At 39.8% G+C, this 27,651-nt stretch overlaps 3 protein-coding genes across 6 annotated transcripts; all 3 read left to right on the top strand.

Moving 5' to 3' along the window:
- Positions 1-785: 785 nt before the first annotated feature.
- prkacbb (protein kinase, cAMP-dependent, catalytic, beta b) lies at positions 786-14,490 on the top strand. Of its 3 annotated transcripts, XM_030751364.1 has the most exons (11): positions 786-1,166; positions 4,551-4,559; positions 5,231-5,292; positions 5,374-5,502; positions 5,789-5,887; positions 5,999-6,081; positions 6,190-6,316; positions 6,408-6,503; positions 7,623-7,745; positions 7,922-8,086; positions 13,049-14,490. In XM_030751364.1, the coding sequence occupies exons 1-11, from the start codon at positions 1,121-1,123 to the stop codon at positions 13,172-13,174; spliced, it is 1,065 nt and encodes a 354-aa protein (XP_030607224.1). In that variant the 5' UTR covers positions 786-1,120; the 3' UTR covers positions 13,175-14,490. The 3 variants fall into 3 exon arrangements, with proteins under 3 accessions (XP_030607224.1, XP_030607225.1, XP_030607226.1); XM_030751365.1 differs by lacking the exon at positions 4,551-4,559 and having other exon boundaries at positions 787-1,166; XM_030751366.1 differs by lacking the exons at positions 786-1,166; positions 4,551-4,559 and adding an exon at positions 4,580-4,733.
- Positions 14,491-16,550: 2,060 nt separating this feature from the next.
- exosc4 (exosome component 4) lies at positions 16,551-19,165 on the top strand. Its single transcript, XM_030752444.1, has 3 exons — positions 16,551-16,787; positions 18,354-18,560; positions 18,671-19,165. Exons 1-3 carry the CDS (start codon positions 16,617-16,619, stop codon positions 19,028-19,030), a joined length of 738 nt encoding a protein of 245 aa, XP_030608304.1. The 5' UTR covers positions 16,551-16,616; the 3' UTR covers positions 19,031-19,165.
- Positions 19,166-20,119: 954 nt separating this feature from the next.
- On the top strand, positions 20,120-26,561 carry gpaa1 (glycosylphosphatidylinositol anchor attachment 1). Of its 2 annotated transcripts, none has more exons than XM_030751878.1 (13): positions 20,120-20,235; positions 20,561-20,681; positions 22,025-22,204; positions 22,322-22,433; positions 22,579-22,723; positions 22,818-22,919; positions 23,023-23,219; positions 23,334-23,530; positions 23,650-23,803; positions 23,920-23,991; positions 24,091-24,287; positions 25,356-25,526; positions 25,635-26,561. In XM_030751878.1, the coding sequence occupies exons 2-13, from the start codon at positions 20,608-20,610 to the stop codon at positions 25,876-25,878; spliced, it is 1,845 nt and encodes a 614-aa protein (XP_030607738.1). In that variant the 5' UTR covers positions 20,120-20,235; positions 20,561-20,607; the 3' UTR covers positions 25,879-26,561. The 2 variants fall into 2 exon arrangements, with proteins under 2 accessions (XP_030607738.1, XP_030607739.1); XM_030751879.1 differs by having other exon boundaries at positions 24,094-24,287; positions 25,635-25,878.
- The last annotated feature ends 1,090 nt before the right edge of the window (positions 26,562-27,651 follow it).

The raw sequence follows: 27,651 nt of genomic DNA, 5'->3' as shown, positions 1-27,651 counted from the left end.
CCCCCCCCCCCCCCAAGGGAAATTAGGATAAAGAATAAAAATAGTATATTCTACAACAAAAAATAAAAATTAATTGAGTTCTACTACTATTTTTTTCTTTTGTTTTGTTTTACTTTACTAATTGCAATGCTAGTTTTAGTTTTTTGGTTTGTTTTTTGTTTGTTTGTTTTGTTTTTTGGGTTTTTTTTTTTTTTTTGCTAATACCCCAAATACCCCTCATATGGCTATCCAGGAGCAAGGTTCAAGCAGTTTTACTAGATTTTACAATACAATGCAAACAATTCTCTCTGCGCGTGTCTTGTAAACAAATTAGACCAAAACTATAAAGACTTAAAGAATATATATTTGATAGACACTTGTTTATATCTTACTTAGAAAAACAGCATGGTTTAACATAGTTTTCCCTTTAAAAATTAAATCTAGAGATATAGTTATTATTAGTTAAATATAATAATTTGTCATTTACTGTAACTACATCTATCAGTTTCTCTGCCAAATCATATATAAATCACAGGTATAAAAATAGGCATTTGTAATTGTGTAATGTACATGTCAAAGCAGATTTGCAAAACAAAAAAAAGGTATGAGGAACACTTTAAATGCATCCAAAACATTAGGCTCTGAAAATTTAAATAAAGACACATTCCTCAAAAGTCAGAGAAAGGAGTACTCTGATGCTGCCCCACATCTGCAAATGCAATCCCCGAGATGCTCCAAAAACGAGGAAGCATGCCTGGTTTGGCATCTAGTCAGAGCCATCTGTGGCCAAATCCAAGCCCCTAAGCGCACCGTGAACGCAGCTGAGTGCTGGTGACGGTTCTCGGGAGCAGCTTAGTCAGAAACAGGAGTGACCGCTAGCTTCATGACAGCCGCACAGACATCAGTGAACTAGCGGGAGCGGGACATCTTTCGCAGGGAAGAAGGAGCGGGAGAGACAGAGGGAGAGCGAGGGGGCAGCTGGAAGGGGACTGCTGGACTTTGTTTCCTTGTTTAAACTGAGTAAATACTCGCATCGATTTCGGGTTAGCCTATTTTAGAGACCTCGAAAACATAAGCTGGAAGGTTAGCTAGCCGCCGCCATCTCTTTCTCAGTAGGAGCGACCGCCGTGTCTTCCACACCATGGGGAACGCTGCCACCGCCAAGAAGGGCAACGAGCTGGAGAGCGGTGAGTGTGAGCTGTCGTTTGGCCTCTGCCGTTTTATTATGTTGCGTTTAGGCGTTTTACCAAGCTTCCACAAAGTAGTCAGCTAGCCTGTTATAACTAAAAACAGTTTAAACTACCAGTCACAGTAAAGCAAGGGAGGGCCGTCCGTCACCCCACTCCGCACATTCCCACATCCCAACGACGCTGCAAGCGCTCTCCCTTTAGCTAGAAAAATGAGCATGCAGAATTATTTTTGTGGCTCTGCAAATAAACAAATGTTTAAAAGGGGCCTGGTGAAGGTAACTATAGCACCAAGAAGACCCCGGGATTGTTGTGGTTTTCTTGGCATTCAGAGGGAGGGAGGGGGGGGGGGGGGTACTGGCAGTGTAAACAGACTATTAAAGCCTGTTAAATAGCTGGGAAAAGCAATGCGTGGCTATAAATGGCCCTTTATGCTCATTTCAAATGTTAAAAGAGTTGTTTGCATGCAAACTGGAGGACAAGAAGCCTGGAAGAGCAGCTAGCCTGCTAACTTTAGCTTTGAGTGGTAGTAGTGGTGGTGGTGGTGGTGGGGGGGGGGGGGGGATTAGCCCTCATAAGGCCCCTGTCATTTCGTTACCTCTTGATGGTAGTAGCTTTCCAGGGCCTGCACACACATACGTACAGTTAGCCGCGACGTGCATTCATCTCATGTTGAAATCCCTGCTTAATGAGTAAAAAAGCTTAAGCCGAGCATCACCTCGCCACCTCTTTTGTTGTGTCATCTTGAGCTTTGTAATGATGTGGCTCTTGGTTCATGCTCGGCTGCAGGCTCTTCTCAACAGCAGCTAGTTGTATGAAGACAAAGTTTTCACAGATGGTCTCAAATCTGCAGCAATAAACCGCAGACTCTTGGGCAATGGTTAAATAAATGGACAGTAAATTTTATTTGAAGGCAGCGTAGGACTGTTTCTGCCGCCAGGCGCTTCACTGCCACATTTTATTCTGGGCTGCATAAACAGCAGCATGACCAAATATGGTGAAGAAATGACAAATGCCCTTTTTCCATTCATGAAGCTGGGACCTGCTGCCCTTCCCAGCATTAGGGCACACACTCCCCAGAAAGCACACTTTAATCATGTCACTCATTTGTTTAGAGTCACTTCTCTAATCTTGCTGTGGTAATGGTCCATCAGGGCTCACTTCTCACACTCAGTGTCATTGACTGGAGCAGCTTGTCATCAGACCTTCGTCAGAGGATAAGGGGTATTACAAGCTTTAAAAGGTTTGACGTAACTCGGACTAGGCCAGTGTTACTTTGTGCTTGTATGCTTTTATGTGTGCAGCTGGTCAAAACTGAGCATCCCATGTTCTTAAATAATAATTTTTTCCCCTTCTGCCTGGTTGCAGGAACAAAAGTTTTGGATATTTCTTGTGTTTTGCAGAATTATTAGCCTTTTTTTCTTATGCCTTTTTTTTACTCTTAAAAAAACACAGAATCTTCTGTGTTCAGTTGTACGCTTAGTTTGTTTAAGGTAATGCCACTTTATGATGCAGTGATTACGTTCCTCTGGGATTTATTGACCTGTTGAGAGACACCAGGCAGGCACGGTGCACAGAGCCAAACAGACACCCTCAGGCAGACGGAGATGATCAAATCAGCTAGAGTATCTATACTGCATAGCATTTCTGCTGAATGCGACCATGATCCCTAGATCCTGGGCCATAGCTAACTGTTAAACCCATTTAAGCTGACACTGTGCTCCGAGGTGCAGATTTGTCTGGAGTGTAGCCGCTCTGATAAGACGACCTGGTTACCTACAGAGCTGCACGTTACCTGTGTTTACTTTATATAGATGCAACAAGCTGGACCAGTTGGAAGCGCACCAACACGGTCACACTTGGACAGAGAGATTAAACACTTGCCATCATGACACCTGTTTTATTTCACAGTGCCCGTGTACTGTAGTGTAACTGGATAAGCCAGCATAACTCAACCATGTCATGCTTGTCTGGATCTTGGCATTGATCTCAGAAAGAGCTTGTCAACTGTGCTAACTTTATTTTATAGATACGCAGTATTGCAGAGTATTGATCTTTTAAACTGAATAGGCCTAAACTTCACATCTTTTGCGCACACACACACACACACACACACACACACACACTGAGTTAGGGCTGCAATAGTTTTATTCCTCCAGTGTTTGATATAATTTTTAGATGCTTCAGTTATTTCTCTAACACCCTGGAGAATTTTATCCAAGATATTTGCAGATCTTGGAAATTCTTCAATAACTAGCTTTTGATTTAGCCAAGTATTCAAAGGTTTATTGAAGTAAGGGACAAAATCTATCATTCCAATAATTTTGAGCAGTGAAACTTTGGGCGTTATTTTCTTATTTTAACAGATGAAAGCACTATGAAAAGTAATTAAGAAAATATACAATTTGACAAAAAAGTTGGGACACTGTTAAATGCAAATAAAATCAGAATGCTATGATTTACCAATCAATAATCCAATGTTGAGCCTGAGAAACTGTATTATTTTTTTTTGTAAAAAATGCTCATGCTGAATTTGATGCCAACAACACATTTCAAAAAGTTGAATTGGGGGGGGGGGGGGGGGGTAATTTACTGCTGTATTGTATCACCTCTTCCTTTACAGCACTGAGAAAGAGTTTGGGAATTGAGGCGACCAACTGCTGTTATTTTGAAAGGGCGCTGAAAACGACTCAGATAACACGTATCTGATTCTTAGAAACCAGAACCTCGTCTGACAAAATCACTATACACAGAAGTTAAAGACAACACCCAAATGTCTTAGTTTTCTCACACACACAGCGTGTAGTCTCCATCTGGGTGCTGCTGTAGGTGACTGTCCATCAAGTTTGTCACTAGGTGCTTTTTTTTTTTTTTATTTAAAGAAAAGAAAAAGTTGTTCAATGAGATATGAAAAGTTGCTTTAAAAAAAAAACAAAAAGCTATCAAAATCCCAAAGTTGAGGCAGCTGCTTATTACATAGCTGCTAGTTCTTTTATTCAGTGCAAGTGAAAGAAGGAAAGTCAGACTAAAGGTGATGTTTTACCTGTAGTTCACTGTAGATTTTCAGCATTTTTATCTTTTCTATGTAGTGTTATCTTTTCAGTCTGATCTAGTATCTGCATGGCTGAACTTCTTTGCAACATGGCACTTTAGTACACCTGATTTTCAAATGCTGTCACAGGCAGTCGGTCTCTGCTTTAATTCCTCAAGTGTCAACTCTGTTTTCATTCCTGTTGCTTCTATTCACTACACATGCTTCATGTTTGTTGACGTGTTCTACTTGTTTTTATGTACATGAACTCTATATTTCTCTCTGTCTTCTTCTCTTCTGTATCACGTCATCCATGTGGGTGATTGTTCCTGCAAAACCTTGGTGATCAATAGAGACTTTTGGTATGCTAAGTTCCTCCAAAGATGGCCAGAATGACAGAACAGCATTGGTCGTATTGTGAAAGCTTGCTTTTTATTGATTTATTTTTAATTGTGTCCTGCTTTGATAATAATTCAGTGTTTTTTTGTTATCTGCATTCTCTCAATCTGGATGTCTGCTGTGTGTCCCATACATTGGTTTGTCTATGCTTACCATTTTATGCTGTGTTTAATAGCCTTCCCACAAACTCCTTTGAGTGATGCGCAAGATGCTCAGAGAAACTTTTCCCTCGCATTTCTGAGTGTTGTGTTCTTACCCTTTTTAGTGAGGCTCCAAAATAACAGAAAATAATACTGAGTGTCTTGGAATGCATCACTAATCTGCCTGTTGTGGATGTTGCTGTCTTGTGTTTGTATTTTTTACTCCTTTTTTAAAGTATGTGATATTTTTAATACAATTGGAATTCATATCCAGATGAGAGTTGATTGCCCGTATTGTTCTCCTCCTTTGATTAACAATTTAATTTCCATTTCCCACATTTATTTCTTTCCCCATTTCTACAATACCGTTTGTTCTTTTTGCCAAATATGATTTTTGTACCTAAAAACCCCCCCCCCACCCCCCCACCCCACCCCCACCCCCCACCCCTAAAAAGAAGTGTGCTAACTGTCTGTCTGTGCTCTTTATCTTTTAGTTAAAGAGTTTCTAGCCAAAGCCAAAGAAGATTTCTTACGGAAATGGGAATGCCCACCACAGGTCAGAATCTGGAAAAGTTGAACTTACTATTTGGCACAGACTTGGCACACAAAGTAGGCTAACATAATGTTGTTTCCACAGAGCACGACGTGCCTAGATGACTTTGACAGATTAAAGACGCTGGGTACCGGCTCATTTGGTAGAGTCATGCTAGTGAAGCACAAAGGAACTGAGCAATACTTTGCCATGAAAATACTGGACAAGCAGAAGGTCAGTTGCAACGTTTTCAAATAGATGATAATGTTGACATGAGCAGCAAATGAGCAGTGACCAAAAAAAAAAAAATGAGGTGCCACTAAACACATCCAACAAATGCCTTTTAATCTTCTTTAAAAAATGACATTAAAGCCCTTTCTTGTTGTATTAAAAGGGTTACTAGGGGACACAAGTAAAATAAATAACTAAAAGCTGCCTTTGCTATCAGTGTTCAGCTGCGTCTGTTGCTAATGTTAGTGAGATTTACTCCACAAGGTCATCTTATCTCTTTATCTGTCAGGTGGTGAAACTCAAGCAAATAGAACACACATTAAATGAGAAGAGGATATTACAGGCAGTGAGCTTCCCCTTTCTCGTCAAACTTGAGTACGCATTTAAGGTACAGTGCCTTTGTATTTTAATTTTTTTTTAGGTATTATTAAAATTCCTTTATTTGTTTCTCAATAAGTGTCGTCCACCCCCCCCCCCCCCCCCCCCCACCCCGTTTTAGGATAACTCCAATTTGTACATGGTAATGGAGTATGTTCCAGGAGGTGAGATGTTCTCACACCTAAGACGAATTGGAAGGTTCAGGTGTGTTTTAGTCTGTAATTTCACACAATTTTGATTTGTCAGATTTTTTGATATTACTTGTATGTGTTTGTTTGACTCTAAACAGACTTATCTCTTCTTCTGTTCCAGTGAACCACATGCACGGTTTTATGCCGCCCAGATAGTGCTGACGTTTGAATACCTCCATTCACTAGATCTCATTTACAGAGATCTGAAACCTGAGAATCTTCTCATTGACCACCATGGCTACATTCAGGTGAGCTAGCACGCAGCCAAATCAATACATCATGCTGCTGTTTTCTGTGTGTCCACACTTGGCAAATACACAGTATGCTACTGACTTCCAGGTGACAGATTTTGGATTTGCTAAGAGGGTAAAAGGCAGGACCTGGACGTTGTGTGGGACACCGGAGTACCTGGCCCCTGAAATCATTCTCAGCAAAGTACGGATATCATTTTATAACTTTTTTTTTTTAAACTGCATAAATCTCAGTTTACTTCTCTGCACCGCATCAAAACATTTTTTTCTTACTTTATTAATCATTTGGTTAACATTGAAAGTGATTTGTCAGAATTTTCCAGTGATGCCACAAACGAAATCCTGAAGCAAAACTAACATTTAGTTGCTGTGGACCAACTATACAAGAAGAAAAGGGTTACAAAACTTATCTTTTAAAGGACTTGTCTGTAGGATTGTGACAAACTTCATCACCAGTCCCTTTGTAAACATGCAGGTGAATCTACAGTGCCCATTGTCGCTGGTGGTCTCTAACACAAAGATTCTTAGTCACAGCTGAAAAATCACCCAGAGAACTGCTGCTCACTGAATATTTTCTCTTGTCAGCACATTCTCTGTAAACCTAGAGATGGTTGTGTGGGAAAATCCAAGCAGATCAGCAGTTCTGACATACTTAAACCAGCCTGTCTGTCACCAACAACCATTCAAAGTCACTTAAATCACCTTTCTTCCTCATTCTGATGCTCAGTCTGAACTTCATCAGGTCGTCCTGACCATACCTAAATGCACTGAGTTGTTGCCATGTGATTGGCTGATTAGACATTTACATTAATGAGCAGCTAAGCAGTCGTACGTAAGAAAGTGGCAGTTGTGTGTTTATGAGGACTGTTTCCTTTCTGCTAATGGATACCTCTGAAGACTTGTCCCTTTAAAACTGTAGATGAGACATGTTCTAGAAATGTTTTTAAAACAACTGCAGCAGGAATTTAATTATTCATAGAAAAAATAATTGTCTTTATAGAAAAATAAGAATTTTGGATAGCAAGTACAGTTTTTTTTCTTTTTTAACTGTATGTCATAGTAAGATTAGTGGTTAAATATAGATTCTTATAATGCAAATAGCCAAAGCTCCCCCTGTCAGTGTTATTATCCAAGTGGAGCTGCGGGAGCCATTTAGAAGTTTTCTCAAGTGATAAATTATAATAAGGAGAAAGTCTTAATTGCCCAAATGCCATAAAGCCAGTGTGCTTTTTTTCCCATTTATATAGAATTTTTCTGCGTGTGTGTCTGTTTTCTGTTAACTTCTGTTGTGTGTGTGTTTTAGGGCTATAACAAAGCTGTGGACTGGTGGGCCCTTGGAGTCCTCATTTATGAAATGGCAGCTGGCTACCCTCCTTTCTTTGCAGATCAGCCGATTCAGATCTATGAGAAGATTGTGTCTGGAAAGGTAAGAAGGCCTGGACAGCAATGGCATATATGATAACTAAGTGGAAGAAAATGGATAGGTGGGTGGAAGTTAAATGTCATTTATATAGGAAATTTGTAAATGGGGAACACATGAATATAAGAAATGACTGCTTTAACTGCTAAAGAGGAAACCCTAACACATTCACTTTTTTTTAGGTACGGTTCCCGTCCCACTTCAGCTCAGATTTAAAGGACCTGTTGAGAAATCTGCTGCAGGTTGATCTGACCAAACGCTACGGCAACTTGAAGAATGGAGTCAATGACATTAAGGCACACAAATGGTTCGCCACAACAGACTGGATCGCAATCTATGAGAGAAAGGCAAGACACCAAACACACTTCATAGTGACACCACACAGGCATTTTGAAAACCAAGTTAATTACATATTGATTTGTTCACGTTATTTTTTGTTTGTTGTTTTTTTTTTTTTTTTTGGTAGTTGTTAAATTTCCAAATACGATGCTGCTGCATCACTGTTTCTGCTTTTTTATTTCTAGAAAGTTATCTAAAAACGGTCCAGTCAATTTTACTTTATGATCCTGTGTGGTGATCGTTACTTACTGGTGCGGTCGGGGCAGGGTTCACTTGGAAATCACCCAGCTTCACTGCTGGCTGTGAGGTGTTGGTGCCACATGCCACTTTGCAAGCACAACAGTGACAATGGAGTGTTTCGATAAATCAAAGTAGTTATTTAGCTTGGGTATAAATCTTATTGATTTCCTGTAGCTTTTCTTAATATGCAGTCATGCTGGTTTTTTATGAACTTGGTTTTGTAGTCTGCTATCTACTTTGTTATAGGATGAAAATAATCATATTTTAGCAGTGATCTCTTTTTATGTTTGCTCAGTAATAATCCAGAGTAGTTCCTCATCAGCAAACTTGGGTCCTGGGTTTTTATGAAGTAAAAACAAGACAAAGAGCTACATTTGCTGCATAAAGGAAGGGAGGCTGTTTTCTGTTTAAAGTGAAGTTGGAGCCCTTTCTCTGTGGACAGAAATTCAATTTCTTCGCCTTTTTGTATATTGCTGTATGGCAGCGTTAGAATGTAGGATCTTGCGCTGATGACTGTTGTCTCAGTTAGCGGGCACCCATACTGAGATGGTATATATCCTCCACATTTTATGAAAACAATATCTGTATCCCAAAACTGAAAACAAAATGCCCGCCCAGTGAACAAATACCCAAATAGCTGAATATTCTAGTCCAACCCTTGTACTTATATTTTGGCATTGCTTCGTCTCTCTGTTCATTTTGGTTTTCCTTAATAATGTCTATTTTTCATGGCACATGGAGAAAGAAGTAGACATCTGAATATGATAAAAATGATTAAATGAATTAGATTAAATTTGATCACAAGATCAAATTTCCATTTGTCTCTTAATCCTGGCTAATGTCACATGCTTCTGCATGTGTGACTTTTCTCCGACAACACGCTGGATGTTTAGTAAATAGAGTCCAGGGAGGTGGACTGGCAACTCTGAAGAAACAGCACACATTTGTGTGAAGTTTTTGGCTTTGAAATCTACACTTTATGTTGTATTGCATGCATCTTTGAAAAGTTTAGTGGTATGATACTCTGGCAAACAAACTCGTAAACTAATGGGAGTTATTTAATTTTTCTCAGTGAGAGAAGACAGTGAATGTTCAGTAAATGTGTATTGAAGCGTTTCAGTGTGAACTACCAGCAGAGACATAACTCTGCTCTTTGAGATGATCGTCCAATCACAGGTTGTTTTTAATCAGAGGAATGTGTAAATGTATTTGAATAAGCTCCAATTGTATAACTTAATTTGTGTTAAGGAATGGGTAAAATTAATGTACAGATTACAGTATTTGTACACTGCAAAAATCAAAACTTTAAAATGATGGCTAAACAGCATGTAAAAATATATATTTCTCTTTTGTTATTTTTTTTTTCAGGGACATTGCACTTAGTGAGATTTTCCTGACAAGGTCCATTTACAGTAATTAACATTAGTGTAAACTTTGCAGGTGTTTGCCAGATGGTTAGTTTTCAATTGTTGTCTGCTGGCAAGATGTAAATTTTTCCCTTTATTAAAAAAAATAATTAAAAAATGAAAGGAAAAAGTGAAACATATACTCCAAACATAGCAGAAAGTTGTAGGGCTGCACAGTTATGGTCAAAATGATTATCATGATTATTTTGATCAATATTGAGATCAAGGATTATTTATCCGGATTATGTCACATAGACATAACATCGATGTTGCTAATGTACAAATCTTTGCATCAAGAGAAAATTGGTACCTGACAGCCGTGAGATCATTTTCCATTTCCCCTGCAACATTTTACACACAGGGAAAAATAATTGCATAGGAGATATCAGATCTTTTCTCCAGTATGTTGACCATTTTCCTGATGCCTTCATTAATTTTTTGAACACGTATCTTTGGTTAAATGGAATATGGCTGCTTTGGTGATTTCAGTGTTTGTAAGCTGGATGGCTACACTGAGGCGTTGCACAGGCTTGTTTTATGGGGTTGACATTGGACAATTCCCGTTAGCGGCTATTGTTTTCCTTGGCCTTTGTGCGTTAATTATCCTGCAGTTTGTGGTGTGTTTTCAAGTGGTTGAATAAGTTGTGTTCCTTTGTGGCACAGACACAGTTCTGCAGCACTCTTTCCGTATGACTCACTAGTTGCTCTTCGGCTTTTCATGGGGACATATAGGCCAGAAAATGAACTTAAGAATTTGTGAATTCAAACCATTTATTTGTATTAACCCATAGTCAAGTTCAACATAAATAGAAAATAAAAAGATAACTTTTTTTAGTAGCTGCTTCAAAATTGTTTTATATTTAAACTCAAGTTTTACTCATGTAACAGGACATTTTACCAGTGATCATTCACATCTGTTTAGTTAAATATTTTTGTACAAAAAAAATATGCATAAACATATAAAAGCTAGTTGTGTGTAAAAATTATATCACAGACACCTGGTGCATATTGCGTTGTTCGCATAGCAGGGACCGATGCACAGCATCTGTCCTTACAAAGTGTTGTTCATGTCAGTGCGAAATGAATAGTTTGTTTCTTATAATATAAAACGATGCAATACAGAAAAGCATTGCAAATAAATGATCTCACATAACTTATTCACATAACATTTGGACAGACAAAACATTTTCATTCAGTGCAGGAGAACAATCGCGCTGAGGGATGCCGTTATTATTTATGTGGGAAACGGACTTGGATAATGACTTAAGCAAGCACTGTTGTACTTCCAAGACAGGTTAATTTCCATAATTAGGTCAAATAAAGTTTTGTTAGGTGAAACAATAAAAAGAAGTCATTTGGCACTCGAATAACAGTGCTAATTATTTTTATTGTTTTCACAAGAAAAAAAAAACCCTATCTAAATACAGTAATTGATTATTTTATTGACTAAAGCCCATTGTATTGTGGTTTGCTCATTTGTTTACTTATGTCCATGTCGGTTATGATCGGGATCTAGGGCAGACTGTTGCATAAAGACAACGACAACATTAGCAATTAGTTTGCTAATGCTAATTTACTTTACTTTATTACATTTTTAGAGCACTTTAAACACAGAGACTGTAACAAAGTGCTGTACAGTCAACACACTTTAACACATTCAACTAAAACACAAAACACATAGCAATAGGGACAAGCTAAAAGCAACAGTCTTAACTCGGGGTAAAAGCCAAACGGTAAAAATGGGTCTTAAGAAGAGTCTTAAAAGTAGATAATAAAAGAGTACTCCTAATATTTGATGGAAGGTCATTCCACAGTTTAGGAGCGGATATACTGAAGGCCCTATCTCCTCTGAGTTTAAGTTTTGACCTAGGTACTCTCAGGAGTACTTGGTCAGCTGACCTGAGTGAACGAGTGGGAGTATATGGGTCCAATAACTCAGAGAGATAAAAAGGAGCACAGCCATGTAGACATTTAAAAACAAGTAAAAGGATCTTATATTGAATTCTAAAATGTACTGGCAGCCAGTGCAGGGAAGCCAGTACAGGGGTAATATGTTCTCTCTTTTTAGCTCTGGTTGATAACCAAGCAGCGGCATTCTGAACCAGCTGGAGACGCTTTATGGACAACTGACTAATTCCAAAATAAAGAGCATTACAATAATCTAAATGGGAAATAATAAAAGCATGAATTAAAATTTCAAATTGTTGCTTGAGGAGAATGGGTCTTACTTTAGCCAGCTGTCTGAGATGATAAAAACTTTTAAAAATTAGCTTGCTAATTCCCCATTTGCTTGCTAATTGAGTGATGGTGAACAGTTAGCCTGAATTTGACTTCTGCCTCGGGTCTTTGCGGGGCCTACGTACGTCACCAGAAATCACCTCTGAAGCCTACATGGTAATCACAATCCCAGGGTTCATACACCTTTTCCAGGGTCAAATTCAGGTCAATTTTTCAAGATTTTCCAGCACATTAACACAGGGATACATATTTATCCAAATACATACATACTCAAAATTATTTCACATTTGTTGATGACATAAAAAGATGGAATTATGCAATAAGTCACTTGACAGAAAACAATAACTGCTGATAGTTAATTCTGGAAATGTTATTCTCCAGATTGTGAGCAAATCCAGTTTAAAACAGCTCTTATGTTGCTGCCACAGTGTAACGCAGAAACCTGAACTATCCATCAAAGTGACCAGTCACCATAGGCTCTGTCCAAACAGTCAAAAGTCAGTTTCTTCACGGGCATAGAATTCAGCTCCGCACACGTAATAAAATAAATATATAATAAATATAACTTCTACTTTGTGGATTTTCACCTGTTGCGGGGGTCTCTGTAACGTAACCCCACAACAGGTGAGGGATCACTGTATAGCTGTTTTGAGTGGAAGATCTCTTTAGATGGAATGCAAGGCCTCAAGGGGTGCTTTGAGGATGAATCAATTATATGCACACTGTTGCACTCTGTTTTATACATGAAATTAAAGTAATTTTAAGAATGAAAAGCAGACTTCAGTAGAAAATTTAGATGCGTGCTCTCTCTCTAATCTGTGCACCTGGTAAACTGCTTCACAAAGTGTAGAGATGTCATTTTTGTTAAGTTATAAAATCTGCCTCCATTGTAGAGCGACGGGGTTCAGATACCAACAATCTGACAAGCACAGCATTAAGTTGACAGCATTCAGGGTTTGTCAGGACAACTGATTCTTCCTACATACAATGTAATACAATACAGTCTTGTCTATTTTTCTGACAGACAGTGCAGGCATAAATATAATATAACCCGGCCCAGTAAAACAAATCTTTCTGTTCTTGCAGGTTGAAGCTCCATTCATACCAAAGTGTAGAGGCCCGGGGGACACCAGCAACTTCGACGACTATGAAGAGGAGGAAATCCGCGTTTCTTTAACAGAAAAATGCGCAAAGGAGTTTGCAGAGTTTTAGGACGTGAGAACATGGATATATCAGGGAAAAACAAGGGGATCTTTGCACTCTTCTAAAGACTTGGGATGGAGCAGAGACCATCTTTTTCAGATCTAATACATAGCCCCTTCATTCCACAAGGCTGAATGAGGTCGCCATGATCCTTGGGTGCCGATAACCTGTCACTGTCATATACACCTGCGTGTTAAAGCAGACACATCACTTTTTTTTTTCCTTTTTTTTTTTTTGTACTTATCCTTTTTTTTTTTTTTTTAATTTTATTTTTTACTTTGAAGCAGTTAGTCATGGATGTTGTTATCCCCTATAAAAATGTGATATTTTTCAATTTGTGAGGAAAAACTGACAGCGGCCAATAATTATATACACGCTATGGGTTGTAGGGATTTCCTTCCAGTTGTCAGCAATGTAAAATTAGGAGTTTGCATCACATTAGATTTTTGTCTTATGTGCAAAATCTGTCAAGACATTTGACAACTGTGACTGTTTAAAGGGTGACCAAATGGAAAACAGTGGGTGACACAAGAAGAGAAGAGAGGTCCTTTCCATTCATTGCTTAATGCCTTAGAGAGCCCCCCCCCCCCCCCCCCCCCCCCCCCCCCCCAAAATGTCCACTGTCTTCTTTGTATTCTGACCCAGGCACAGCAAGCCATGCAGAACAACCCTTGTTACATTAGTAAAATGTAAATCCACTTGTTTGTTTGATCTGTTTGGGTCTGCTAGTTACATGTAAAGTTTGATATGTTACAATATTTTGTCGCTGTGTCTAACATTAGAGTCATGTTGTCCCTATCAGGTCTGCTTATAAAGACCCTTGTTACAAGTCTGTGGAACAGCGTGACCTCAGTAAATGGAAGAAAGGGAAATCCTTTAAGGATTTTAACTTTAAAGTAAAGTTCAGAGGGTCAGTGTGAATAGTGTTGTGGCTCTGCGCCTCAACACTGTTAGTGAACCTTAAAAAAAAAAAAAAGTATAGAATTTATAATGTACTACACGAAAGATGTTTTAAAATCTTTAAACAGGAATGCAAAAAACGAGTGTTTACCATATTGTCCCTGTTACTCCCCCCCCAAAGAGATTTCTTTGTTTCATTCTTTTCAAAGAATGTAGATTTGCAACTTATAGGTATGCATATTTGAAAGCTTGATTTCAGAGTACAGTTTTCCTCACAATACACTGGCTAACATGAAGACTGCTCCTTTGTATCACATGTAACCCTGTTATTGTTAAGCTCATAACATCATACGTATATGCATTGTTTCATATATGTTTTTATTTATACACATTAGAGATGCTAATAAATTTTATTTTTAAAAGTGTTGAATTTTTTTTCCAACCGTTCTTCAGTTGTGGCTGCATTTTGTCCACTCGCACGCTTGCACAAAGACAGTCTTGCTTCTGATTTCTTCAACAGTGAGTTTGAATCTTGGTATCTGTGGTCAAGTTTTCTAAAAATATTGTGAACAGGATAACTGGAGAAAGCTGTCACATAGGGTTTTTCAAACTGATTCCATACATGCATCTACTAAAAATCTCACATGACTTTGTCATTATTATGGTAAAAACTATCAAGGAAAGTGACAGTATTCTCATTGGTTTATATTTATTCTGATTTTAGCATTTCTTATTCCTGTTTCTTACTTAGCCATCTGCTTGTGAATTGATATGGTGAATAATGTCGATAAGGCTCAAATGCATCCCATTAAGATCTAATGAGACCTGGTAATTATGTGTTTGATTTGTGCCACCTAAAGATTCTCCTGCCAGGAGGCTGAGGGGTTGCACTGGTGGCTGACAGTATTTTTAGAAATGCTGCCATTGTCATCAGGTTTTTCATGCTTGTTTGACAAAAGGAGATGCACAAGGGTAAAATGAAACTCAGAACTCATCCAATTCAGGTTGGAGGGGGCAGAAGGCATGGCACGCCCTGGACAGGTCAAACAGTCCATCAAAGAGCTCACACAAAGAAACAGGTAAAAAAAAAAATTCTACTTATGGCCAATTTAGAATCACAAATTAACACAACACATGAATGTCTTTGGGTGGAAGCCAGAGTACCTGGAAAGAAACTACACAAGCACAGTGAAGGCCCCAGCCAGCTGGTGGATTCAAATCCGGGATCTTACTGTGAGGCAGCAGTGCTAACCGTCACACCACTGTGCCACATCAGGTCAATCCTGGTTAATACTGGGACAGGATACTGCCTGGGTGCTGTAAGCTTAGCTTACCACCCTTCCTGAGATCTCATCTCCTGTGATCGCAAAACTGAGAATCAATGCAGTGTAAAAAGTATTACTAATAATAATTAGTAAGTAAATCAGCTAACAGGGAAAAGGTAAAAAGAAGTACAAAAACTGGAGGACCAAATAAAACAGTTTCTTTTAAGCAACTGATCTTTGAAAAAGTGTTTATATTCCGTTCCAACAGTGTTTCTTATAATAACTTTATTATTCTGAACAACAATGTGCTGGTTATTTAAATGTTTATTTTTACTTAACCATTATACCATTTTAAATGCTATAATTGCATTATTCATTTTTTGCAACTGATAATTCAAACACTATATGTTTGGGCCACTAGACTGTATATAAAAGATGAACATAGCCACCGTGACATCACTCGGTTTTCGGCTTCCCATTTTGAAGCCTTAGCATTTTGGCTGCTACGATGTTGTTGTCTTTTTAGAGCCAGAAGTGACCATATTTGGATGAGAGAGTGGTGTGTAATTACCAGCTAAGGTTAGAGAGCCTTGTTAGGAAGCAGCATCCATAAAATTAAAAAGTACTTTATAATGAAGCCAAACGTGAGCATTACAAACAATCAAAACTGGCCACTGTGGCCACTCTGCTTCTTATGCATTCCTTTTCTGAAATTTTTTTGCACTTCTTCTCCTTCTTGGTGAACCCAGTTTTTATTCCTTTTGCATTTAACCAATTAATATTCAGCCTAGGCAGAGCATCGTCACTGTCGGACTTCATGCTGTTTTATTTTTGGAGGACTACATACAAGCTTGTCTGTATGGGTTGCATACCCATATACTAAACCCATACCCCCAACTTTAAGACTTGCTAGTATTCAACAAAATGAGTTAGAAAATAAAGTCATCAATTACAGATGCTATGGACTGCGGAGGGGGACTAATTATGGGGGCCGAGAACTGTTTTTAGCCTTTTCTTTTTTTTAAATTACCAGGCTATAAACATGCGTTTTAATGCTGTTTGGCATTTTAACATGGTAGTTGCTTTGGGAGTCACTCATGCGGCCATTAGAGGAACTGCATGTTTAAACACTTCCCCGCTTGCTGTTTTTCTGCTTCGAAAGATACAGTTTGGTTTGGACCTGTCACGTTGCCGTAGATCTATAAGCGACTGGGCTTATGGGTAATGTAGTGTAGCAGCAGACACATGGGACGCTGCGTTGCCGTTTATTCGAAATTTACGGAAACATGGCGGGCTTGGAGCTGCTGTCTGACCAGGGATACCGTTTAGATGGACGAAAAGCCACCGAGCTGCGGAAGCTTCAGGCCCGTATGGGTGTGTTCAGTCAGGCCGACGGTTCTGCGTATTTAGAGCAGGGGAACACCAAAGCTCTGGCTGTGGTGTACGGTCCGCACGAAGTAAGTGCCGCGGATGGTGGAGAGGGTTGGAGAACGATTTTTTTTTTAACCTCACACTGCTGATAAAAAGTAAAATGCATCTGATTACAGCACACATTTAAAGTGTAACAGTGTTGTATCATTGTGTAATTTACTAAAACTATTGCTAAAGTCAGGCTAGATCCCACGTGTTGAAATTTTATGAAAAGCTCAGCAGTGTAGATGAAAGTGTTGGTAAAAGATATACACCCACCAGACACTTTATTAGGTATACCTTGCTAGTACCGCATTGGACCCCCTGCTGCCTTCAGAAGTGCTTCAGTTCTTCGTGGTATGGATTCAACAATAACAGTCCTCAGATTTTGGTACTTTATTTTGTCATAAGAGTATCACACAACTTCTGCAGATTTGTCAGCTGCACATCCATGATGTGATTCTCTTGTTCCACCATATCCCAAAGGTGCTCTATTTGGGATTTGGTTGGGTTTGGCTCTGGAGGCATTTGAGTTCAGTGAACTAATTGTCAGACATGATTTGAGGTTTGTAACATGGTCTGTTACTCTGCTGGAAGCAGCCATCAGAAGATGGATACACAGTGGTTGTAAAGGGATGGACATGGTCGGCAACAATACTCAGGTAGGCTGTGGTGCTTAAACAGGGGCTCAAAGTGTGCATTACACCACCAGCAGCAGCCTGAACTGTTGATACAAGGCAGGATGGATCAACGCTTTCATGTTGTTTAACCCAAACTTTAATTTCCCTGACGGAACCCTCCCAAAGGGATTAATAAAGTTTATTCTAATCTAATCTAAATTCTGACCCCCACCATTTGAATTTCGCAGTAGAAATAGTGACTCGTCAGAGCAGGCAATGTTTTTTAAATCTTCTGTTGCCCAATTTTGGTGAGTCTGTGTGAATTGTGGCCTCAGTTTCCTGTTCCTGTAGGTCATCTACTTAAAGGTTCAGGTGTTGTGCATTCAGAGGTGCTCTTCTGCATACCTTAGTTGTAAGGAGTAGTTATTTGACTTACTGTTGCTTTCCTGTCAGCTTGAAACAGTCTGGCTATTCTCCTCAGGCATCACCAAGGCATTAGAGAACTGCTTCTCACTGGTTAGCCTCTTTTTTGGGGGCCATTCTCTGTAAACCCTGGTTGTGTGGGAAAATTCCAGCAGATCAGCAGTTTTTGAAGTACTCAGACCAGCGCGTCTGGCACCAACAACCACGCTACATTTGAAGTCACTTAAATCACCTTTCTTCATTCTGATGCTCAGTTGATGTTCGGATGTTCTGAAGTTCGGCAGGTCATGTCTACATGTCCAAATGCATTAAATTGCTGCCATGTGACTGGCTGCTCAGATATTTGCATTATCAAGCAGTTGAAACAAGTGTACCTTTAAAAAAAAAAAAAAAAGTGGCCAGTCAATGTGTCTTGCAGTTTGCACTGTTGACACAATCTTAATGTTCAGTGCGGTTAACATTGCTCCACTTTGTAAGTACAATAACTTTCAGGGAAAAGATTCTCCTCAGTGTCGTGGTACCATTCCTTGCTGTACATCAGTTCTCAGATGTATTTTCTGTCCTCTCCAGATGCGAGGGTCACGAAGCCGGACTCTTCATGATCGAGCAGTTATCAATTGTCAGTACAGCATGGCAACGTTCAGCACAGCGGAGAGGAAGAGAAGACCGCATGGAGACCGCAAATCTACCGAGATGAGCCTCCACCTGAAGCAGACCTTTGAAGCTGCTGTGATGACTCAGCTCTACCCTCGCTCTCAAATTGACATCTATGTCAAGGTTTGTGTTCAACTAAAACCTCATTTTATGAAAAGTATAAATAGAGAAACAGATTTTTTTTTTTTTTTTTTTAGTGTTCACAAACACATTTTTCCATCGTCTTCCAACAGATTCTGCAGTCAGATGGAGGGAATTACAGCGTGTGTGTAAATGCTGCCACTCTGGCAGTGATCGATGCCGGCATCCCCATGCGGGACTATGTGTGTGCCTGCACCGTAGGGTTTGTGGATGAAACCCCCCTCGCTGACCTGTGCTATGCGGAGGAAAGTGGAGGAATAAGTTCTTTGGCTTTAGCGCTCTTGCCCCGAGGTGGACAGATTGCTCTGCTGCAGATGGACGCCAGACTGCATCAGGATCACCTCGAGACTCTGATTGAAGCAGCAATGACTGCTTGTAAAGGTGTGAGCAAGGTGCTGGATGAGGTGGTGAGGCAGCATCTTCAAGAATCCTCGGTGCTCACTGGAGAGTGATGTGGGACAAAGGCAGGAACATCTGAACATCTGTGCAGACTGAACTTTAAATGGATAAAAATTTGTTTTTAATTCATTTACTGAATGCTTTTGTATATATGTGATAAACCTAATAATAAATATGTTAATTGTGCATCTCTTCCTTATTGGCTGTTTATTTGTGAGTGGGTAGATGCCAAAGAGCAGTAGATTTAAGCTATGTCTCTAATCTTTTTGAGGCTGTTGAACTTTAGTCAACTAAAACTAAACTAAATAACTTTAGTTAACTGAAATAAAAACAAAAATCAGACTTCAGTAAACAATAAACTAATTGAAACTATGTGCTTAAACTTACCAACTAAATTAAAACATGAATAAACTTATTTTGGTCAAACTTGTCAACATGGCCATGAGGAGGCAATGATATACACTCCCCTCCAAAGAGGCCAGTCCCTTCATTTTTGCTGTAGACTGAAAACATTTGAGTTTGACATCAAAAAATCGATATGAGACATCTCAGTTTTTATTTCGAGGTATTTACATTAGATCTGACACACAGTTCAGAAGATGGCACCTCTTCCACCTGCTCCCTAATTGCCAGTAACAGAAACAAGTTACCATATGTCAGGGGTGAAATTTAAATAGTTCATCTGTAATGTAAGGAGGCTTATTTCCTTCACTGAAATTTTATTTGCAGTCCCAAATTTAAAATTTCAGGTTAGTATCTCGAAATTTTGAGTTATTGAGGAGCAAGTTGAAATTTCACAATATGTAACGAAATTTTGAGATACACAATTTGAAATTTTGAGATAGCTCTCACTGAGGCTTTTTTGTTTTTCTATTGATAGAAACAACTTTCCGTACTGGCACACCACATTTTATAACAAAAATTAAATAAATAAAACAGAAAAAAATTGACCATTTTAAATGATTAAAACTCACTATTCAAGTAAATGAAATGAAAAACTGAATTTACATCTATGTGAAATTTCAAGTTTAAGTTAAGCATTTAAGTTTGTGCAGCTTAAAAATTAATTCATAGTATTTCTAATATTTCTTTAAGTCGTTTATTTTTATTTTTTTATGTCATTTTATTTTCAATTGTTTGAACGGAAGTCAGTACGCCGCAGTAACGTTCCCGCAGGAACAAGGAAATTGAAAACGTTCAACAGCGGCTTCAGCGATAAAGCTGCAGCCCTGAAGGTGGATGTGACCACTGGATACAGGTGGGTTTTCATACATATTCTTGGACGTAATACAAAATTATTCATAAAGCTCCTAAAAACACTCGCTTTGTCATAGGGAAAACGATTTTAAACTAATTTTTCGCGAAGCCGTCCTGCTTACTAGCCCGCAGCAGCAGGCTAACCGCAGCTGTCAGTAGATGCTGTGATAATGGATCCCAGGAAGCATTTTCTCTGCTCGATATAAAGGCGTGATTCCCGGGCCGTCGGATAATCGTAAATCACTTGATATCCACTTGTCCGCCTAAACAATAGTTACCCTCACGCTATACCAGTTCATATTTAAAGTGGTGTGTGTTACCTTCAGGGTCAGCTGGTGAATCCAGGCGTTGGAGTAACGTTACAGCTGACAGCATGGGGCTGCTGTCTGACCCAAACAGAAGACGGGCTTTGATCAGCATGCTGACTCGCCTCAACGCCCCAATCTGGTGAGTTTTAGTCAGTGTGAACTCTGTCCACGTTGTGACTACATTTTTCACTTTGTTCTAGTATCCAACGTACACATTCTATATATACAGATGAGGAAAGAATTATTATCACCCTTATGAATTTTCTAAGTGCTGTTAAATAGAGCAAGGATTTTTTTAACCTATCCAAATATCCTACTTTTATTTTGTATGCTTACGTTATTTTACTTTGCACACAGAGGCAAAATTATTTCACAAAAATCAAAAACAACCAGGGTCAAAATTATTACTCCCCCCTAATGCTAACAGTCAGTTGTGTATCCTTGTTGCTGCACTCATTTGTTGTAGTTTTCAACAAGTCTCCAGAGCAATCCCAGACCGTTATTCTTTGGCGAATTTCTCAAGCTCCTCCAGATCTTCTGGCATGGATTTCGCTCTTTATTTCACACCACAGATTTTCAATGGAATTCATGTCAGGGCTTTGTGCAGGCCAGTCAGCAGCGTTTACTTTGGTCTTCTGGAGGTAGTTTCTCACCAGGAGCGATGCATGTTTTCAATCATCCCTTGCTAGTTTTCTTTCCAGAGTTCTTTAGCTTTCCACCTCTGCCTGGCTTGTTCTGTACTGTGTGGCTCTCTTTGAATTTCCTGATGATACTTCTCAATCTAGTTTGTGACACTTGGCAACACTGTGATAACGTTGTATATTTAACTCCTGCTTTGTGAGCATAAACCATTTATTTATTTATTTTTAGTCTAAACTGATTTATTATTTTTTTGGCATGATGCTCTCTCAATTGACAGCTGAAGTTTTTATACTCTGTGGAAGATGACCCTCAGTTTTAACTTGTTTTTACCTGCTCTGGGCATTACAAAGTTCATGCACAGCAGTGGTTTGTGCTGTGACTCAATAGTCAGTTTTCAGAGGGCTGCTAATATTGACCTTTCTAATTCATTTATTTTTTTAAAAATAATTCTGTTATTGTGTGTAAATAGAAATTTATTTATTTATTTTTTTCATTTTTGGCCACAGCGGCTTTTATCAGCAGTGGAGATAGACAGGAAATGGGGGAAAGATACAGGGGAAGACATGCGGGCAAATTGGCAACAGGCTGGGACTCAAACCCGCGCCGCCCGCACTGCAACGCGGCATATGTATGTGGTCGCCGGCTTCACCACTAAGCCACCCGGGTGCCTGCAAATAGAAATAATTCATACTTTCTAAAGAAAATGTTGAAAATCCTTTGCTCTGTTACAAAAGCACAGGAAATTTTTGACACACTTTAAATTTCATAGGGAACTAATAATTTTGTCCTCATCTGTATATAAATATACTCTCTCTTACTATTTCTTCTATGTCCTATCAGTGTGGTCTGCTACTTGGCGGGTGTGGCTTGGTTCATGGGCTTGGCCTTTGAGCCGTTCACTCTGCGGACTTACATGTCAGAGAATGCCATGGGCTCCACCATGGTGGAGGAGCGTTTTCCAGCTGGGGAGAGAGCGCTGGCCACGGGGAGGGAGTTTGCAGCCCATAAGAACAAAGTTGGGTAAGGTTTCCACCAGACGTGAGCTTCTCAAGTCTTCTTTGTAGTTTGTTTTTTCAGATGTAATTCTACAGAACTCATTTTTACTCTGACCTTGTTTGACCATTTGCTCCTCTGCAGTGGGATGCCAGTGGATTGGCTCGTGAAGACTATGCAGGATCGAGGACTGGAAGTGTTTACTCAGAGCTTTTCTCGCACACTACCCTTCCCTGATGAAAACAAAGAGAGATACGTAGGTTTATGATGGAAAACTAGATTATATATATTGCTGCTCTCAGCAAGAGACTAACAGTTTTTTGTTTTTTTTTTGTTTTTTTGCATACTTTTTATGAATATTTCATGACTCTTCTTCTCACTCCATCTTCTTTTCTTGGCAGATTGTAAAAGGCACAAATGTATACGGCATCCTCCGGGCTCCTAGAGCTCCAAGGACTGAAGCCTTGGTACTGAGTGCTCCTTGCAGCCCAGGTGACAACAACCAGGCTGTGGGACTGCTACTCGGCTTGGCTCAGTACTTCCGGAGTGAGTACAGCATCTATTCCCCTCTCCTTCATCACAATTTGAATTACATTGAAGTTGCTTTTCTTGGTTTAACAAATGTCATTTTGTTCAATAGATCAGATTTACTGGGCCAAGGACATCATTTTCCTTGTCAATGAGCATGATTTGATTGGTATGCAGGCCTGGTTGGAGGGCTACCACCACACCAACACAACAGGTGATTGAATACATTTTCCTAGTTAAAAAACAAGTATCCTGAAAAGTGCTGAAGAAAGAAGGAAAAAGATTTATTCCTAAGTTAACTTTATTGGTTTGCCTAGGTATGTCATGGTCTCCATTACAAGGCCGTGGTGGTTCAATCCAGGCAGCACTGACCCTGGAGCTTAGCAGTGATGTCATCACCAGCTTGGACCTGGTACTGGAAGGCCTCAATGGCCAATTACCCAACCTGGATTTAGCAAACCTCTTCTATGCGTTCTGTCAGAAGATAGGGGTTCTCTGCACAATCCAGGGCAAGGTAAAGGCTTGAAAACAGACACTCTCTTCTCTGCTCTGTTTGGTTAGCAGAGTGGTAAGATGGCTAGGTGCAGAGGAGTTGTTATGTAGTCTTTCTTTGTGGATGTGTTTATAGCTGCAGAGGAACGACTGGGACAGCGTGTCAGGGTACAGCCACGCAGTCCAGACCATGATGCTGATGGTGATGAAGCAGGCCAGTGGGCGGCCTTGGGGGGACCACGGGCTGTTCCTGCGCTACCACATTGAAGCTGCCACCGTCAAGGGTATCAACAGCTTCCGGCAGTACAAGACTGATGTCACCACCATCGGCAGGTCAGAGATGTTGTATACTGATTTTGTTTATAGCTACAGATTTTATGTTCTGTTTGTGATTTAACCCTCAAACAATTTTTCTTTTTTTTTTTTTTATTTCCTAAATGAATATCCTCCAGGCTGCTGGAAGGAATGTATCGTAAGCTGAATAACCTCCTGGAGCGCCTACACCAGTCCTACTTCTTCTACCTCATGCCATCACTCTCTCACTTTGTCTCTATTGGATACTACATGCCAGCGTTTGGACTGCTCGCTGTTATTCTACTGCTTCGTGTATCCTTCGTGTATTTAAAATGATATGTAGAAAAGCAACCAAATAGCATCTGAGAGAAGGGTGTGATTAAATGTAACCTTTAAAGGTTTTTTTTTTTTCCTTGACTGTAATATAGGCCTTAGACTTGTGGGTTCAACTTGCAACTCCACCATCAAGAACAGAGGATGGAATTGCTGACATTGATCAGGTAAGACACCGTGCTATGACAAATTCCTCAAAACTGAAACTGTTTTCCTGGATTAAGCCTGGTCAGTTACCACTTTACTAAAAATCTGCTTCCTCCCAGCAGTCCAGTCCAGGAGTTCTGTCAGTGTTGACTCCTCTGGTGATCAGCCACCTGACGGGAGTCGCTCTGTATACGCTGCCGATCCATTTTCAGGAGACAGCTGTCGAACACTTTCCTGTATCTGAGACGGAGGCTGTGGTCCTGACAGCTATTGCTATTTACACAGCAGGCCTGGCTTTGCCTCATAATACGCACAGGTAGCTACATTTTGTGTGTGTGTGTGTGTGTGTGTGTGTGTGTGTGTGAGTGTGAGTGTGAGAGTGAGAGTGTGTGTGAATGGATTTTCCTTGTACATAACCCCAGTGGTCACTTGTGCTACTGTTTGTCCGAATGGGAAAGACAGGTGATTTTAGTGACTTATAATACGGTATGGTTGTTGTTGCCTGGTCTGAATATTTCAGAAACTGCTGATCTACTGAGATTTTCTCACAGAGAATGGTCCAAAGAAAGAGAAAATATCCAGTGAGCAGCAGTTCTCTGCCTGATTGACGTGTCTTGATTTCTGACATTCAGATGGTAGTAGGGTCAGACTTTGGGTTAAACAACATGAAAGCATGGGTCCAACCTGCCTCGCAGGGGTGCAACTATATACTTTCTGAGGTGTATGTGGACACATTTTTAGGAAAATGGCCGACTAGAGAAATGATTTCCCCACATCGCTTTGCCCCCCCATGTGTATTGCATGCACAGTGCAATGCACAGAAGGGGCCACTGCTGCCTTGTATCAGTGGTACAGGCTGTAATGAATATTTTAACGGCACACTTTGGGCTCCTTAGAACTGTGCAAAAATGTCCTCTTTAATTTCTTGGTTTTAAAGAGAGCTAATTGATATGGTATTCTGAGATGATACTCTATGACTTGATGATATCCACAATAAATAATAAATAATAGCTTCATCATAACACCCAAACCTTTTGCACAAGACATTAATTCACAGACTATACTGTTCTTTTTGTTTCTGTTTCCACTGTGAACACAATTTCAAATCAATCAGGGTTCTTGCACTGATTTATGTATTCATCAACTAAGTGATGATAACATGAAATGGGCGGGGCCTGAGTTATGCGAGCAACTGAAGTGACTACCAGTGAGCTTCCTGTGTGGATGCCTCTTTAAAGTTCAATGCATACACTTTAAGTTAAAAATACACAATTGTAAAAAAAATTTTTTTGAGTCATGAGTTTTGTTTTTGTTTTAAACTTGAGTTGATTTTAAGACAACGGGCAACTTGATGCAGGAGAGTGAGCTGTTGCGTTTGTTGCAGACTGCTTTCGGGGGAGGGCACAGAGCAGGGCTGGAGAGTGCTGAAGCTCGTCGCGGTGCTGTACCTGGCTGTGCTGCTGGGCTGCACTGCCCTTATCAACTTCTCCTTAGGCTTCATTCTGGCTCTCACCATGGTGCCCTTGGCTGCCTTTGTCACACCCCATGTTCCCAAGTAAGTACCTACACAGACATTTTGGCCGTCATGGCTCGATCATCATCATCATATTCAAGTCATACACAACTAAAACCTTATTCTGCTTTTTTTTTTCTCTCTCTTTAGGGTTTTGTCAGCTTTTATCTTGGTCATCCTCAGCCCAGCTTGCACGCTCTTGTTTTCAGTCTTTTTTTTTCAAGAACTGCAGGAAATGCCTGTCAGCTTCCAGGATGGTTGGTTGCTGTACCTATCAGTCATTTCACAGGGGATCCTGGACCACTCCCTGTATGGCTCTCTAGTCTACCCACTCATAGCCTTGCTGGTTTATCCATGCTGGCTGCTTTTCTGGAACATCCTCTTCTGGAAGTAGCCTACAGGTCCACTGAAGTGTCTTGTGAGTGCGAACACCCTCTGAAATGTTCTCAGGTTTGCCATTACTGGGTGAATGTGTAGAATTAACTGTTGAAACCACTGGAGAAGAAAGACCAATGTGCTGTAGTTGCCTTGGGAAGGATGCAGTGACTCTGTGTTTGGACATTTGGTTATTACGATTTACTCAAAAGTATTTCACTCTTTAAACATCAGAGGCATTTCTGAATCAACAAAACTATTTTGAACTACACAGAATGAACTGATTTCTAAATAAGATCAGTCTCAGAATTATACAGTGTAAGTGCATGTAGGGGAAGGGATGAGTTTTTTTCTAAGTAACTGTGAATGTTGTGGTTGGGTTGCTTTGTGTAAAAAGATTTTGGTTAAAGACTTTTTTTTTGGGATACATAACGAACAATACTGTGCTGTTTTCTCTCGCTTTTGTTTTTTTGTTTTTTTTTATAAATCATAAAGGATGATAATTAAAAACATTGACTCAGTACCATCATATAAACAGTAGTATAATGGTAGAAATCATTTTGGCTGTCTGTCCCCTTTTTAAAATGTTTATCTGCATTGGAACAAGCCATCATTACATCTAATATTTTTATACTTGTTTTGATAACTTTTTTGTTTGCTTCATATTTATGGTTGCCAAAAATAAAAGACAGAAAATTTTAACACCTTTTTGCATCTCACTGCACATACGTACAGCCTATACACTCACCGGCTACTTTGTTAGGAACACCTGTTCAACTGCTTGTTAACATGAATATCTAATAAGTCAATCACATGACAGCAGCTCAGTGTATTTCAGTATGTAGACACGTTAAAGACGACCTGCGGAAGTTCAAACTGAGCATCAGAATGGGGAAGAAAGGCGGTTTAAGTGACTTTGAATGTGGAATGTTTGCTTATGCAAGCTGGTCTGAATATTTCAGAAACTGCTCATCTACTGGGACCATCTCTAGAGTTTACAGAAAATGGTCCAAAAAAGAGAAAATATACAGTGAGCAGCAGTTCTCTAATGCCTTGGTGAAAATACCTTGTCGATGTGAGAGGTCAGAATAGGACGGTCAGACTGCTTCCAGATAATAGCAAGGAAACAATAACTCAAATAACTTGTTACAACCAATGTGTGCAGAAAATCATCACCTCGAAGCATATGGGCTACAGCAGCACCCACACCGGGTGCCACGTCTGTCAGCTAAGTACAGGAAACTGAGCCTACAATTCACACAAACTAACCAAAATTAGAAGACTGGGAAAGTGTTGCCTGGTCTGACGTCTATTTCTGTTGCACCATTTGGGTGGTAGGGTCAGAATTTGGCATAAACATGAAAGCATGGATCCATTCTGCCTTGTATCAACAGTTCAGGTAGTATAATCATATAGGAGATATTGATATTTCACACTTTTTGCCCAATTTACGATTTACAGTAATCAACACAATCCATCTGAGTGGTGTTGCCGACCATGTCCATCCCTTTATGACCAAGTGTGCCCATTTTCTTTTTGCTGCTTCCAGCAGGATTACACAGCATATCACAAAGCTCAAATCATCTTAAACTGGGTTCTTGATCATGACAATGAGCTCATTGTACTCAAATGGCCTCCACAGTCACCAATAGAGTGACTTTGGAATGTGGTGGAATGGGAAACGTGCAGCTGAAAAAATCTGCAGGAACTGTGTGACGCTGTCGTGTCAATATGGACAAAAATCTAAGCACCTTGTTAAATCTGTGCCATGAACAATTAAAGCAGCTCTGAA

Source organism: Archocentrus centrarchus, chromosome 17, assembly GCF_007364275.1.
Source record: "Archocentrus centrarchus isolate MPI-CPG fArcCen1 chromosome 17, fArcCen1, whole genome shotgun sequence".
Taxonomy (NCBI): Eukaryota; Metazoa; Chordata; class Actinopteri; order Cichliformes; family Cichlidae; genus Archocentrus; species Archocentrus centrarchus.
This window is presented reverse-complemented; position numbering and strand designations above follow the sequence as displayed.

Excerpts from the sequence above, each read along its gene's own strand:
- prkacbb (XM_030751364.1), top strand. The coding sequence starts at position 1,121 with ATGGGGAACGCTGCCACCGCCAAGAAGGGCAACGAGCTGGAGAGCG. Across the intron at positions 5,293-5,373 it reads AATGGGAATGCCCACCACAG|AGCACGACGTGCCTAGATGA; the intron begins GTCAGAATCTGG and ends TTGTTTCCACAG. Across the intron at positions 5,888-5,998 it reads AACTTGAGTACGCATTTAAG|GATAACTCCAATTTGTACAT; the intron begins GTACAGTGCCTT and ends ACCCCGTTTTAG.
- exosc4 (XM_030752444.1), top strand. The coding sequence starts at position 16,617 with ATGGCGGGCTTGGAGCTGCTGTCTGACCAGGGATACCGTTTAGATGGA. Across the intron at positions 16,788-18,353 it reads TGGTGTACGGTCCGCACGAA|ATGCGAGGGTCACGAAGCCG; the intron begins GTAAGTGCCGCG and ends TGTCCTCTCCAG. Across the intron at positions 18,561-18,670 it reads AAATTGACATCTATGTCAAG|ATTCTGCAGTCAGATGGAGG; the intron begins GTTTGTGTTCAA and ends GTCTTCCAACAG.
- gpaa1 (XM_030751878.1), top strand. The coding sequence starts at position 20,608 with ATGGGGCTGCTGTCTGACCCAAACAGAAGACGGGCTTTGATCAGCATG. Across the intron at positions 23,220-23,333 it reads TCTGCACAATCCAGGGCAAG|CTGCAGAGGAACGACTGGGA; the intron begins GTAAAGGCTTGA and ends ATGTGTTTATAG. Across the intron at positions 25,527-25,634 it reads GTCACACCCCATGTTCCCAA|GGTTTTGTCAGCTTTTATCT; the intron begins GTAAGTACCTAC and ends CTCTCTCTTTAG.